General features: G+C 43.3%; 1 protein-coding gene across 3 annotated transcripts in view; it reads left to right on the top strand.

The window, feature by feature from the left end:
* The window catches only part of Syne1 (spectrin repeat containing nuclear envelope protein 1), a 454,246-nt gene that overhangs the window by 363,590 nt on the left and 74,794 nt on the right, over window positions 1-15,862 (top strand). For all 3 annotated transcript variants that reach the window (XM_051164670.1, XM_051164671.1, XM_051164672.1), the window contains 8 exons: window positions 1,011-1,181; window positions 3,445-3,578; window positions 3,896-4,100; window positions 6,154-6,336; window positions 6,932-7,078; window positions 10,580-10,734; window positions 12,443-12,590; window positions 13,922-14,016. In XM_051164670.1, the coding sequence (XP_051020627.1) occupies window positions 1,011-1,181; window positions 3,445-3,578; window positions 3,896-4,100; window positions 6,154-6,336; window positions 6,932-7,078; window positions 10,580-10,734; window positions 12,443-12,590; window positions 13,922-14,016 (1,238 nt within the window). The remainder of the gene's footprint in view (window positions 1-1,010; window positions 1,182-3,444; window positions 3,579-3,895; window positions 4,101-6,153; window positions 6,337-6,931; window positions 7,079-10,579; window positions 10,735-12,442; window positions 12,591-13,921; window positions 14,017-15,862) is intronic.

The following is a 15,862-nucleotide window of genomic DNA, read 5'->3' as shown; positions in this document are numbered from 1 at the left end:
CTGCACCGGCCTGCACCTGTGGCCCGGGCCTTACATCTGAGGCGGCCCTTTCTTTGTCCTATGGCCCATCAGATAGTATCCCAATTGACTTCAACATTTCCCCTTTATGTTGAGAAAAAAGCAGAGAGAGCAGATGCAAATTAATTTCCATGAGATTGTCCCTTAATCATCCACCGACTGTGTAGGGCTAGCAGGGACATGCAGAAGTCTAAGGTTGGTATGCTCTTAAGTGTTGTAGGCCAAAGTGAAATGGTCTTTGCCATCAGTCAACGCAGGGAAGGAGCAGGCGCAGGAGTGTTGTCTTTGGAATCCCAGCCAACATGCTGCAGATACACATGCACATCCATGTTTATTGCTGCACATTCACAACAGCTAAGTCATGGGTTCAGCCTAGGTGTGTGTCAGGAGATAAATGGATAAAGAGTATATCACGTGCTTACTGAGCTCTCGTCATTCCTAAAGAGGAATGAAATCGTGTCATTTGCAGAAAAGTCAGTGAAACTGGAAGTAACTATGTTTAAAAAATTTAAGCCAGACTCAGACAAAAATCACATCTTTTGTTTGTTTTTTTCATGTGAAACCTACATGTCAGATCACACATGTGTGAGCTGTCATTAGAAGGAAGAGAAAGGGGGCTAGGAGAAGGTGTGTACAGGGAGGATGGTGGGGAGTCACAATAGTCAAGGTACATTAGGACTTGAACACAGATGTCGGTATGAAACCCATTCATTGTTTGGTTCAAGAAATATATACTATTAGAAATTCAAACTTAGTCCTTTGGGGCCGGAGAGGTGGCTCAGCAGTTAAGAACACTTCTTCTTCAGTGGACCCGGGTTCACTTCCCAATCTCCACACTGGTCAACTCCCAGCAGCCTGGCAACTTCAGTTGTTTTGTTTCCATTTGGTTTTAGTGTCTCGAACCCACAATGAGGTATTTCAGAGCGTACACTTTTTCTGTGGCATCACACTAGGTTATATGGAGGCATGACAGGCGTTCTTCTTCCCAAAAGGTTGGACAATTAAAGAGGTTGCTGACTTCAGTACTTGACCAGTGGGACAATCACAAAGCTGCCTTTGACGAGATCAGCAGTCATGTGATGGAGGCCAGGTACTCTCTGTCTCGATTCCGTCAGCTGACCGGTTCCTCTGAAGCTGTTCAAGTTCAGGTCGACAATCTGCAGGTAATAAAAAGTTTATTCCATATTAACATCACTTTCCTTAAAGAAAACAAACAAGCAAAATAACAAGTGGAAATGTCATTCTAAAGTATTGTCTTACATTCTTAGCATTTAATTATTTAAAATATTAATTTTCTTGCTTTAAAAGAAAAGTTTAACTTAATTGAACCTACTTTTGGGTAACAAACACTGGATTAGCTGATCTATAAATAATTTTTAACATCCTGCTATGTAAATTACTTACTTACATGTATGTTTTATGAAGTGGTTGGCTACCTTTTTGGCCCACCATCATCATCAATTGTGCCTTCCCTTTTCTTTCTTTACCCTCCTTCTCCAAATATCGTCCAAGGACTAGAAAGTAGAGAGGAAAATAGCCAAGGTGGTAAATACTTAAAACAGAGTTTTCAGTTTCATCAGAAGAATCCCATTGGCCAAGGCAATGGCCATAGCACCCTCTTTCTAACAGTCACTGTTTGCTTTCCTGTCTCTCCATCAATGCTCTATTCACCAGAATACACTTGATGGTGTTTGTCTCCAGCTCACTTCTCAGGTCACTGCTCTCAGCTTCATGGTCTCTGTCCTCACCTCCTGGCTTACCTAGACACTGTGCCACACTGACCTGTTACCAGTCTTTCTTCTTGGCTAAAATACGCAGACAATGGGCTGTGGAGAGCAGGCTCTCCCAGGCTAGGGATGCCAACAGGAGTCCAGCATGTGCCTTATTATGTCTAGCCCACATCCCTGGCTTGACCTGCATTGACATGTTGCTGAGCCCCAAGGTGGACTTTTCTAAGGTGACGCCTTTTAAGGATGGACTTGGGAAAGAGGAAGAATTCAATGTGTAAATATTTCTGTAAAGCTTGAATACTTGTTGATGTTACCATCAAAGAACCATCAAAACTCACCTTGGGCATAGTAAATGTAAAATTACATTTTTTTTTAAAATTTGGAGAACTTTTAAAATAGTCACATTCTGTATTTAATACCTCAAGATAGGGAAGGTTTAAGGGCCTTTTCCTCAAATATTTTGACTTTCAAGCAATTAGATAATGACAAATGTAATATATTTTCATAGCCTGCTTTTCCTTTCCTGAGAACTGAGGCAATCATTTGAGCACTATTTCCAGGAAACCATCAGGCAGAGACACGAGCCAGGGTCTCAGCCCGTAGCTCAGCATAACCTGGAACACACGATCCCCCTGCCTCAGCCACTCCAGTGCTATGATTTTACTGCTCCACGGAGCCATCTTTGTTCCCATCCCCTCACCAGTGCTAGCTCATCTAATAAGTCCTCTCTGCTTTAAGTGACTTTTCTGTGTTATTAACCGTAGCCACCCAATCAGGAATGCGAAGTCTCCCACCTAGCTTAGTCTCCATGGAGGTACACTTCTCCTTTCCTTATCCACCTCTCTCCCACCATTCTATTTTAGTTCTGTGAGTTTGGTCGTTCCAGACAAGTGGTTCTCAACCTGTGGGTCATGACCCCTTAGTGGGTCAAATGACTCTTTCACAGGTGTTACCCAAGGCCACCGGAAAAACATAGACATTTATATTACGATTCACAACAGTAGCAAAAGGGACAGTTATAAGGTAGTAACAAAAATAATCTTTTGGTTGAAGGTCACCACAATATGAGGGACTGTGTTAACGGGTCACAGCATTGGGAAGGTTGAAAACCACTGCTCTAGAAAAAAGTCATTAAGTATATGAGAATGTATTGATTAAGTTGATTTAACCATCCTACAATATAAACAGATAAAGTGTTTTTGGACAGTTATCCAACATTGATTGCCCTAGAGATATGTACAGTTATTTTTCTGTGAGTTAAAAAATGTAGATCTAGAGGATTCTTTGCATGAGACAGAACTTAGAGGTGGTCCTCAGAAAATCCCCAATTGCTGTCTCACTCATCAACTACTGGGAGAACAACTCTCGCTGTTTAATGACACAGTGGCCTGGCCTGGGTAAAAAGAGCCACAGTGTGGCAGACAGATCCTGGACCATAGCTTCAGCTTCCTTCCCAGGCAAGGACATCCTTCATGAACTTTTAAAGGAGAAGCCGTGTATGTGCAGAGGAGGGCTCAGCTGCCATGCCTCTTCTTCCATCCACAAGAACAGAATTATAAGAAAAAAAAAAAAAACCCATGACTATCTTTTTAAAAGCGGTGGAGTAACACATGCGTGTGTGTTACTAAACTGATGTGAACTTGCCTGTTAGGAGTTAGTCCCTGTTTGTCATCTGTGGTGCTCTTTCTTTGGGCAGAATCTTCATAATGATGTAGAAAAGCAGGAAGAAGGCTTGCAGAAATTCAGCTCCATCACCAACCAGCTACTGAAGGAGTGTCACCCACCCGTGACAGAAACCCTCTCCAGTACTCTGCAGGAAGTCAACATGAGGTATGGAACCTGCTAGCTTTACATCTTACTGTAAATATGGGATAATTAAAATTTTCTAGCATTTTTTTCAGTTGGAGAGCCAGAGTCTACTCTGCTAATGTTTTGTAATTTTATAAATTGAATTGAATGAGAACTAATCAGGCAGGGGACATTTAGGAAGGATGAGGACGGCTGCAGTCCCAAAGATTGTTTTCATCCCCTTGGGAGTCATTGCTTTGGTCTACCCATAGTCATGTGACCCAGGATCAAGCATAGGAAATGAGGCGTTCTGTTCTGTGACAGGTGGTAATCGGCCCTGTCTTCACTGTTGCCTGCAGGTGGAGTAACTTACTGGAAGAGATAGCAGAGCAGCTGCATGCCAGCAAGGCCCTCCTTCAGCTCTGGCAGCGATATAAGGACTACTCCACGCAGTGCGCCTCCGCGGTCCAGAAACAAGAGGAGCGGACCAGTGCACTGCTGAAGGCAGCCACTAACAAAGACATCGCCGACGATGAGGTCACCACGTGGATTCAGGATTGCGATGTACGCCCAGGAACTGGTTTGGGACTTGCCTGCCCTGATGCTCTTTAGTCAGATAGATTCTACACTGCCAGTGTAGATGTGTGTAAGCTTTGGGGCTGTCTGAATCTGTGAGGCACTTTATCCCTCAAATCATCACCCTATTTACTGGTGAGCCTGCTTGTCTTACAGAGCCTCCTAGCACATGTTTAAAATTTGTGAGTTTCTTTCCCATTATTTTATTTTTTAAAGTGAATTGTTTCCCCTACTTTTCCCTAATGGGGTATAATCCGTGGGGAAAATGTAGGTTATCCATTTGTACTGAAATAGTCACCGTCAGATGTAACCACAAGCGGAAACTGTGCTTTGCAAAGGCCACTGTTAAAGATCTCATCCACTTAGATTTGTTATCTGCTGCAGAGCATCTAGACAGCAGCTTCATCCAGGAATTTAACAGCAGAGAGAAGTCTGTCTCAGCTAGCTGCTACACTTTTTAATAGCGTTTAAACGGTTCTCTTTTCCACCGTAGCTGCCAATAACCTACTTAGGGCTTTTGAGAAAGGCCTCCTCTTATTCCACCCATTACATGCCTCTTACTATCAGCCCTTATTTGTCTTTATTTTAATGATCTTTGTTACAAAGATCTTAAAAGCTTTCCCAAATCGGTTTATTAAAATCCCCAAGTTATAAAGCAACAACGTAAACACACGCTTGTACCTTCAGTCTAACTAAGGGTTTAAAGTGACAGAGTAATTATGCACAATAAAGATAACCTTGGATTCTGTTGACATAGCTCATCTTCACAAGATCTGTCATTTTCAAGGCTCCTTAACCGAGGCACATTTTGTCATCAGTGTCAAGGTTAAAGGTGCTCTTTGCTGATCTCTCACAGGAAGTACTACTCAGGCCTGGCAGGATCTGCACTCTCCATCCTGTCCAAGTGGGGCCCCAACAGTTAACAGGGGTAGGCAGTCCCTTGTGATCTGTTAGGCCCCAGAAGCAGGGACTCCCCATTGACTCACGTACAATTGGATTTCAGAAGACACGGGCTGGAGATGCCATGGAAACAGAGGTGGAGAAGGCTCTTAGCTCTGTCCACCTGAACCATCTCTGCCCTCTCCACCTCTCTGGCCCCCGAGCCCTGTCGTAGCTACAGTAGGGTGACCACAGGTAAACTAATGCCAAGGCCTCTGTGCAAGTAAGTAGGAAGGGCAAATTATAGCATCATATCTCCAGTCTGATAGATTTACATGCATAAAAGGGCAAGAAAAATATGACCTAAGCCCTCTAGTTACTGCCTCATCTGGTGTATCATGGTTTCTTTTCTTCCCCTCTCTTTTCTTTTTAATCTCTCTCTCTCTCTCTCTCTCTCTCTCTCTCTCTCTCTCTCTCTCTCTCTCTCTCTCTCTCTCTCTCTCCCCCTCCCTCTCTCCCCTCCCTCTTCCTCCACCCCTCACATTCTGTTCCTTTTCCCTCTTTTCTTCCTTCTTTCTCTTTCCTTTTTTTCTTTCTTCTTCTCTGCCCCTCCCTCCCTCCTTCCTTTTTTCTCTCCCTCTTTCCCTTCCTTTCTTTCTTTACTTCTCTCTTTTCCTTCTTCCTTGGTTTGGGTTTTTCTTTCTCTCCCACATTTATGTACATTATTTGCATTTCTCTGAAGAGAATACAATGAGCTTATTATGGCTTGTATTATAAGCATTCTGGTTTTTCCCCCCTGGAATGAGGGATAGGGGTTTGTATACTCTAAGTAAGTACTCCAACACTAAGCTGTATCCCAACCTACTCAGAAGAGCGCTCTCTCTCTCTCTCTCTCTCTCTCTCTCTCTCTCTCTCTCTCTCTCTCTCTCTCTCGTGCATGTGTATGTATGATATAACATGTATAGTTAAATTGTTAACACATATAATTCATATTTTTTTTTAATGTACAGCCAGTCCCTGCTTCCTTTTTTAAATGTGAAGGTATTTGGTGTAATGGTCACACAGGAATCTTTCCTAAGTATGTGGCCCATTGCCAACTTCCGGTGACACCAAGGAGGACATGAAACATGCTTCACAATGAGCGTATTGTTTCCTCCCTCAGGACCTCCTCAAGGGACTGGGGACAGTCAAGGACTCGCTTTTCGTCCTCCGTGAGCTGGGCGAGCAGCTTGGGCAACAGGTGGATGCTTCCACGGCTGCGGCCCTTCAGTGTGAGCAGCTGTGCTTCAGTCAGCGCCTGGGTGCCCTGGAGCAGGCGCTTTGCAAACAGCAGGCAGTGCTGCAGGTAGGCAGCTGGGGGTATGTGTGTTTTCGAGTGGTCATTTTTACATCTGGCGGGGGGGAGGAGGGAAACACGGGAAGCAGATTCATCAGCGCTGAGATGACACTTTCGGTAACATTGAAACATCAACAAACAGACAAACAACAACAAAAGAATTAAACTTAGAAGTCCCAGTGGGGTCAAAGAAAGGCAGTTGTTTTATTCTGTTCTCTGCAACTTGCTTTTAAAATTGGATTAGTTTAGCTGTCAACCCCTAAGTCAGACCTCCCTTCAGAGTACCCAGTGAGCCAACACTAAGTGGTTTCCATGGCAATATCCATAGGGATTTAATAGCCTTGAGCAAACCCCAAAATACTTACTTAGAAAAGAGCTTATAATGCACTTAAGTAAAAAATATCCTTAATCTTTTATTAGGGGATACTACACAGAAACAAAGGAAGCCTATATAAGTGATGAGGAAAATACCATTATTGCCTTGGCACTTTAGGAATGGCACCCTCACAAAAGGGCACCGCCGCAGACGGCTGCCCTCTTACTAAATTTCATAAAAGCACCAATCTCTTCCACTAAAATGCCAATTTCTTTTGTGAAAACATAGGCTGGAGTTGTTGACTATGAGACATTTGGCAAGAGCTTGGAAGCCTTGGAGGCCTGGCTCGTGGAGGCTGAGGACATCCTCCAAGCACAGGACCCCACTCACTCCTCAGACCTCTCCACCATCCAGGAAAGGATGGAAGAACTCAAAGTAAGTTTGTGCAAATCTTTCTTCCAGGGTTTAGCTCTCTCCTCAAAACCCCAGGGGAAACACGCCGTCAATCACTTCCTTCTGACCCCCATGCCCCGCCCCAAAATCCCCCTAGATCTCCCTTCCTGCCCTCATCCCCTAGAGGAAAGGACAGCTGGTGATGAGAGCTCTGCCAGGATCAGTCCATAGGGACCGCCCCAACCTTCCTTCCTCCTCAGATCCCATCACACCTTTTATAGCTTCAAAGTTCCCACCCCCACCCCGCCCCATCTCTATATGACCCCCCTCCCGGGTCAGCCTACCCCATCTCAAGCTGGGCAGCCCTCCTCCTCAGATCCCATCACACCCCCACCCCGCCCCATCTCTATATGACCCCCTCCCGGGTCAGCCTACCCCATCTCAAGCTGGGCAGCCCTTCCTCCTCAGATCCCATCACACCCCCACCCCGCCCCATCTCTATATGACCCCCTCCCGGGTCAGCCTACCCCATCTCAAGCTGGGCAGCCCTCCTCCTCAGATCCCATCACACCCCCACCCCGCCCCATCTCTATATGACCCCCTCCCGGGTCAGCCTACCCCATCTCAAGCTGGGCAGCCCTTCCTCCTCAGATCCCATCACACCCCCACCCTGCCCCATCTCTATATGACCCCCTCCCGGGTCAGCCTACCCCATCTCAAGTTGTGCAGCCCTCCTCCTCAGATCCCATCACACCCTCACCCCGCCCCATCTCTATATGACCCCCTCCCGGGTCAGCCTACCCCATCTCAAGCTGGGCAGCCCTTCCTCCTCAGATCCCATCACACCCCCACCCCCCCCCATCTCTATATGACCCCCTCCCGGGTCAGCCTACCCCATCTCAAGCTGGGCAGCCCTTCCTCCTCAGATCCCATCACACCCCCACCCCGCCCCATCTCTATATGACCCCCTCCTGGGTCAGCCTACCCCATCTCAAGCTGGGCAGCCCTTCCTCCTCAGATCCCATCACACCCCCACCCCGCCCCATCTCTATATGACCCCCTCCCGGGTCAGCCTACCCCATCTCAAGTTGTGCAGCCTCCTCTAGATCTTTATCCTCCCCCTCCCACTCCCTTTCTCTCAACTGCAGAGAAACCTTTGTCTTTAAAGTCTTGCCTAGTTATGTAGATTCAATCAGCCTATATCGTTTCTGTATAAAAACATCACATTGATCCCACAACTGTTTACAGTATGATTTGTCAATTAGTAATATTAACATGACTTTTAGAAGAGAAAATGTTTTATTGAATTATTACCAATTTAAAATATTTAATAGACCCAAGTTCAAAAATATAGTAGGCTTGCAAATATAATCATATATCCTTTTGCTTAAAATCCTCCATGTGGGAACTGTGGGGATGGCTCAGTCTTTCTGCAAAGTGTTTGCATGTGGGCATGGGGACCTTAGCTCAGACGTCTAATACACATGTAAAAAGTGGGCCATTCCCCCATGTGCCTTTAATTCTGGTACCCATGAGGTACTCAGAGACAGGAGGAAGTCTGGGGCATGCTGGAAAGCTTGTCTTATTAAATTGGTGAACTCTAAGTTCACTGAGAGACCCTGTCTCAAAGGATAAGGTAGAGAGTGATTGACGAGAACTCTTGATATTAAGTGACTTATGGCTTCAGTGCACACACACACACGCACCTGCACACACTGGCACATGATGAGAACTCTTGATATTAAGTGACTTATGCCTTCAATGTACACACACCCACACACATTCATGCACCTGCACACACACTGGCACATGATGAGAACTCTTGATATTAAGTGACTTATGGCTTCAGTGTACACACACATGCACCTGCACACACACTGGCACACAATGAGAACTCTTGATATTAAGTGACTTATGGCTTCAATGTACACACACACACACACACACACACACACACACACACACACACACACGCACACACATAGATCTCTGCCCAAAAAACCCTTCAGTGAGTTTCCAGTCAAGACTAAGACCATCATTACTGACCAAGGCTGGCATTTCCTGGCTTCTGGTCTCCTTCTTGCATCACCATCCATCTACTTCTACAACGACTGGAAGCGACACCACTTGCGTGTCTGTATACATGAGATTTCTCCTTTCTGGATTCTTGTCCTCATTGGCTTCCTTTGATACAAAACTCATCACCATTTTGCTCAACGAGGCTCTCTTAAGAAAGCCTGCCCTCTCTATCAAGGGTCAGGCTTTCCACTTTTATGAGTGACACATTCTATCCCATTGTTCATCATGGCATTTAATCAGTTCTGTGGGAGTGGGTGGTTTCTTTGGGGCTTTCTCCTGTTAGATCAGTAAGCTCCTGCCTGTCAGTGCGTGAGGAGAAGGGCCAGGTCTCATTAGTGTTGTGCATGTCTAGCCATGGAAATTCCACCATTGAACCCTTTAGGTTCAATAATCAGGAAAATTTGTATTTCCAACTCTACTGATTGTGTCATGGTTCTTCTTGCCGTAGGTAATCTATTGTATATATGTATAATAATATAAATGTATATGTACAAAAATAAAATAATTTTTAAAAAAAGAGTTAAAAAATAATCAGGAAAATTTACTTTTTTAGAGGTCATGAGCCTTTCAAAGAGCATGCAGTGAAAACACAAACAAACACAGAGAGAGAGAGAGAGACAGAGAGAGAGAGAGAGAGAGAGAGAGAGAGAGAGAGAGAGAGAGGGAGAATACTAAAGGTGGGCTGACATATTCTGTTTCCTATAGCCCATTTTCTAGGTGGAGACAAAACTCCCCACAGGAAATAGACCTTCAGTTTGTTTGAAGTCCTGACTGCTGTCTTTCTGGGGCTTCCCAACTTGGGGATTGGGATCAAGAATATAAAACTGATGCTCTCGAGGCAATACATGATCTTTTCAAAGCCCAGATGAAGCTGTGTTCCTTCTAACAAGACCTGGGCAGCTTCTGTGTACCCGGGTCTACCACATAGAGACATTCACTGACTTTTGTCCTTCCCTTTCTCCATTGTGAGAGAGGGAACTGCAGTGGTGCTTGCCTCATGGCATTTGTTTTAAGGAGAAAATGAGTGATTCTTTTTAACCCTATTATAACAATGTTTATTCATGCCAAGAGCTATATTGCAGCCGTTATTGAATAATAAAAGAGTGGATTAGCATAAATCTATTAAGTTTAATGAGTATGCAATGAACTTTTCAGTCATCAGCATAATTTTTATCCTTTCTCTGTTCTTTGGGGAGTAAAAAATTCCCTGTAAATGAGATCTTACATGTAAGCTTCTACTGTCCATCAAAGGATGATGAGTAAGTGAAGTAGAGTGGCAATCTCGGCAATCAAGCTGTGGAGATCTGGGCAGGTGTTCAGCTGGGGAGTGTGCCTGGCATTGAGGAGCTCAACAGAGCAAAAGCCATTAGCTTCTGGATATCTGACATACATGGTTAACAGTAAACAAACAAACTCTGCCTTCCCTGGCCTGGTGCTGAACTTTCTTTCAAATGTTACTGACAGGGACAGATGCTAAGGTTTAGCAGCATGGCTCCAGATATAGACCGTCTCAATGAGTTGGGGTACCGGTTACCCTTGAATGACAAGGAGATCAAGAGGATGCAGAACCTGAACCGCCACTGGTCTCTGACCTCCTCTCAGACTACAGAAAGATTCAGGTGAGGCACCATCCTAGTCACTCCAGGAGTCTCCATGTGCTTCATGCTGCTATGTCAGAAATACTACCAATGTGTAAAGTAGAGCATTTCCTCAGGGCTGTGGATGTAGCTCAGTTGGTAGATACTTGCTGAGCAGGAGTAAAGCCCTGGATTCAATCCTTAGCTACTTAGATCCACATAAACTGAGTGCAGCAATGAATGCCTCTGATCCCAGCACTTGAAAGGCAGAGCCAGGAAGACCACATGTTCAAAATCCTTCTCATCTATGTGGCTAGTTCAAGATCTGCCTGGGCTATGTGAGATTCTGTCTCAAACAAACAAACAAACAAAAACAATCAGAAAAGCAAACAAGAGTATATCATGTTACGGCCACAGAGTCTGAGAAGTCCAAGGTTGAGGTGCCAGCAGGTTTGGTTGCCTAGGGAGAGCTGTTTTCTTCCTGCTCTTCGAGGCCTCCAGAGGGAAGAGAGCCTCTTCACATGGAAGAAAGCCAAAGCTCATGAGGGAGGGGCCTTTGGCAGAATGAACCTTTGAAACTCCTACCTTTGAAATGCTGTCATATTTACCTTTAATTTTTAACACAAGAATTTTAAAGTGGACATATGGAAACCACACAACTAATAATATCAGGAGACAATTAATTCATCATATATAAATATATATGTATGTGTATATCTACACATACATATGCAAATTCTAGAACTTTCTAGCAATAACAAACAAAATGTGAACTAAAAGAGAACTCAAGCTGTAATTTCCCATGTTTAAAAATATAAACCATATTTTAATCATAAAAATGTTTAAAAGGAGATTATATTCAAAGGATAGATCTAGTTTTAAGCATTCAAAAGGTAATATTTCTTTTCTTTTCTTTTCTTTTTTTTTTCCTGATCAAGGCTTACTTTATTACAAGTGAGTATGGTTTATGCAGCAAGGACACCACAAGATCTATTACAATCTCACTTCCCCTATCCCCTAGCTAAGAATACAATCCTCTGAGTAGTTCCCTGTAAGAACTTCCTTAATCCTTTCAAAGGTAAACCATCCAAAGATAGCCTAAACACAAGACCTCCTTCAGCAAGGGTCAACAACTTGAAGATCTCAGCGCACAGCCTAAGCACAGGATTTCTAGCACAACTGATTTTCTACCATGGCTCCCCACAATACTTTCTTGGAACAGATGGTGGAGGGTCTTCATAGAGTCTCTCTATTGCATGTAGAAAGCTCTTAAGTGAGCTGGGCGTGGTGGTTCATGCCTTTAATCCCAGCACTCAGGAGGCAGAGGCAGGCGGATCTCTGTGGGTTCCAATCTAGCTAGCCTGGTCTATAAAATGAGGTCAGGATAGACAAGGTGCAGAGAAACCCTGTCTCAAAAGGCCAAATCAAACCAACCAAACAAACAAACAACATCAAAAAGCCCTTCAGTGTCTTACAGATGTAGAAGAGCGTCTGGAAAAACAGTAATTAGGCATTTGAATGACGATGCTCTTCATCAGCAGAAAAGGGAACTGTCAGAAGGCATGAGATCACTGAGTGAAAAGTTCATAGGTTAGTGCTGATGGTTCTGGGTTTCAAAGCTTTATCACTCCACATGAAATCTTTGTAGACATCTGACCAGAACTAAGGCAGAGAATATTTAATCTAATTTTATATTTGGGTGATACAAAGGTGACCACATAACCATTCGTCTTTGTCTGTCATCGGTCAGCAAGTTGCAGTCATTCTTGCTCCAGCACCAGACTTTCTTGGAAAAATGTGAGACGTGGATGGAATTCCTGGTCCAGACAGAACACAAGTTAGCTGTGGGAATTTCAGGCAATTATCAGCATCTTTTGGAGCAACAGAGAGCACATGAGGTAAGTGATGCAAGGCACTGTGGAGCCAAGAGAAAGTTGTAGTGGCTGAGGCTATGGCTCAGTGGGTAAAGGTGCCTGTCCCCAAGCCAGATGCCCTGAGTCTGGTGCCCAGGACACACATGGTGGAAGGAACTCCTTCCTTCCTGTAAATGGTCCTCTCACTTCCATATATGTGCCTCGGCAAGTACACCTGTGCTCATAGACAACACACACACACACACACACACACACACACACACACACACACACACACATGCACGCACATTTAAATAAATAATAAATAAATGGTAATAAACAATTTAAGGATATTTTTAAAACTTAGGCCTTAGCCAGCCATCAGTCAAGCTAATTCTAGCACTCAGGAAGCACAGGCAAGAGGACTGTGGCAAGTTCAAGGCCAGCCTGATCTTTGAAAGATGTGGGCGGTGGATTATTCATAGCTTCCATCTACTTCTACATTACGTTTCTTCCTCTTCTTTTATCTGGCAACTTTCGTATTTTAAGTTAGAGCTGTGCTTTGGTTCTCTGTCATTGTTTGCAGGCCCGTGTTCGTTGTCACAATCTGGTATTGAACTATAGCGAGTTCCAGAACTATAGGTAAAAAGGCAGGTATGACTCAGTGTGGTGGCATAGGCCTTTAATCCCAGAACTTGGAGGCAGAGGCAGGTGGGAATAGAGGTATGTGTGGCAGTCCCAGACACTTGGGAGACTGAGACAAAAAGATCACAGGTGCCTGCCTACAGTTCAGAGTCAGCCTGGGCAACTTGGTGAAAACCCACCTCAAAATAGGCAATACTAACAGACAGAAGAAATAATTAGAAATATCCATCATTGTATGGAGATTTTAATTATCTTTAGCTTTCATTGTTTTGAGTATAATAAGAATCAAACTTAGGGCCTCATATGTACTAGCTACAGGCCTTATATTGAGCAACACTTAAATCCCTGCGTGTGTGTGTACATATATATATATATGTATATATATATGTACACACACACAATGAGATGATTTTAACTACTTGACTACATCAAAAAACAGTAATTTTTTAAAAAACAGAATAAAAATTGTAAATTCATTAGCTTACCTTATAAGGTTAATTTTTAATGAATAAAGTAGGGCACAATAAGGCTATGTTTGTCTCCTAATTAAAAACCCAAACTAAAACTTTGTCTCTAAGTTTATCCTAATTGGTAATTTCAAAAAAAATTACTCCCACACTGCAGATGGGGCTGAATATGTTTTTCATAGCCCTGTTGTAAACAAACCGTGCAGTAAGTTATCAGAAGAAATTAGGGACTTTAAAATATATCCCTCTTTTTTCAAATTACAGCTGTTTCAAGCCGAGATGTTCAGTCGTCAGCAGATCCTGCACTCCATCGCTGTTGACGGGCAGCATCTTCTAGAACAAGGTCAAGTTGATGACAGGTAGGATCTTTGAGAAATTATTAGGAAGAAAGTTTCTCCAGTAAATTAGTCATTTTCTTTTTAATGAGAGATTAGAGGGCGTATATCCAATCTTCCTAAGGCAATTGTACTATCACAGGGCCTCTGTAATTGGAGCAAAGGCTTGTCGGAGACTCTGAAAATGAGTGAGCATTGAATCTTTGCAGAGATTGCTATTATATGATATGAAGGACGTAGGGTAATTGGAAATCACCTAGCCAACCTTCGCTAGTCGTCCGCAGGCACTGGAGTTAGTGAATAGATCAGAAAGGATTGCATCAACGATCAGTAAACAGATGCTGCTGATAGCGTCCTGCACTTACTGAAGTTTTATTCCTAAAAGGAGCAGAGGTAGCGCTAGTCCCGCTCTGACTGAGAGGTGAGAAGCTCCCGGTGGTCACAGGAGCTGATCTGAGCGAGGTCGGATAGCTAAGTGGGAGCAAGATCAGGCTTGGTGTGAAGGGTGCTCTGTGCCCAGAACTGGCCTTATTCTAGCTGAATAACACAGACTGCACTTCTGTGTTACGACATCGCTTGCCACCTTAAACCACACTGTATTAATTGTGGCATCCCCCTTCCATGTCCCAACAAACTCACTCTTGATTCAAAACACAGATGTGCACTTCTGCCTTCTTTCCCAACATGCGAGTTGAGTTCTTCATGGGTCTATGTTTCCTAGGAATGCCATTCACTTACCTAATTTCCATGTTTGTATTTGGGAAATTAAGTTTAATACCTCTGCATATGTTTCTCATACTTGCGACCAATATTGTGATCATAATTAACAGTGTGACTTTAAATCATTAGAAAAGTAAGTCATTTTTATTAGAAGTTTTATATTTAGTGTTTTTGAAGCAATTTCAGCCTTCACCAGTTATTTCATTGAAAGATTTGCCTGATTGGAACAGTAATATGTGGCGCCACACTTACTCTGTTTTAAGCAAGCCAAACTTAAATGTGAACATTACTGAGAACTTAAACCTCTCAGAATAAAACAAATTCAAATGTAATTACCTTTTATCTTTTGCTTTATCATTCTGTAGCCAAATCTTTAACAGTATTATAAACACTCAAGTCATTAAGTAAAATAAAATTTAAAATCCCCATTCAAGCCAACACCTATTAAATTTTAAATGCTAACATTTAGGTGGGGAAACACAAAAGAGATGAAAATGGGAGAGCTGGAACTAAATAAAGAATTTTGAGAGTTGTCCGTGGTGGTGGTGGTGGGGGGGGGACAAATTGGATCAGCGTCTGTAGATGCCAGGAAGGTTCTAGACAAGGATTTATGTTATAAACATCAGTTTATGGAGTTTTGTTCTTAAAACTTAAGCCTCAGCAGCAGGAAGAGTCATTTTCAGCTGCTTATCGAGGGCAGATAGATCAGGACAGTTTACACAGTAAAGACAGGGCTCCTGGGAAAGTCTTGAATGTCACGTGATTCTTGCACTTCTTCATGTTCTCTGTCATTATCAAGTCTTGGGGTCACACATTTTCTGAGGTGACAAATATCCCTTTAAGGACATGTCACAAGGCTAGCTCCCCATGCTTGGATTTGATTTCTTTTCCGGAGCAAACGTGATCATCAGAATCTTGCCTTTGTCCTAGCAAACTCATTTTAAAAACGAGTGTAAGAAATTCTTTTGCTGGTTTTTAACCCAGTACTTTCAATGTCTCATAGTGGCTAATTGACTTATATTGCTTAATAATCATTTCTTCCAGTTCATTTATTCAATAAGATTTTTTTTTTTGGAAGTGATGATACATTGGTTGTAAATTCAAACTTTACAGTCATCTCAGATAATCTGGTATATCAGCAATATAGGAT

Source organism: Acomys russatus, chromosome 21, assembly GCF_903995435.1.
Source record: "Acomys russatus chromosome 21, mAcoRus1.1, whole genome shotgun sequence".
NCBI classification, from domain to species: domain Eukaryota; kingdom Metazoa; phylum Chordata; class Mammalia; order Rodentia; family Muridae; genus Acomys; species Acomys russatus.
The sequence above is the reverse complement of the archived record's forward strand: the minus strand, read 5'-3'. Positions and strand labels throughout refer to the sequence as shown.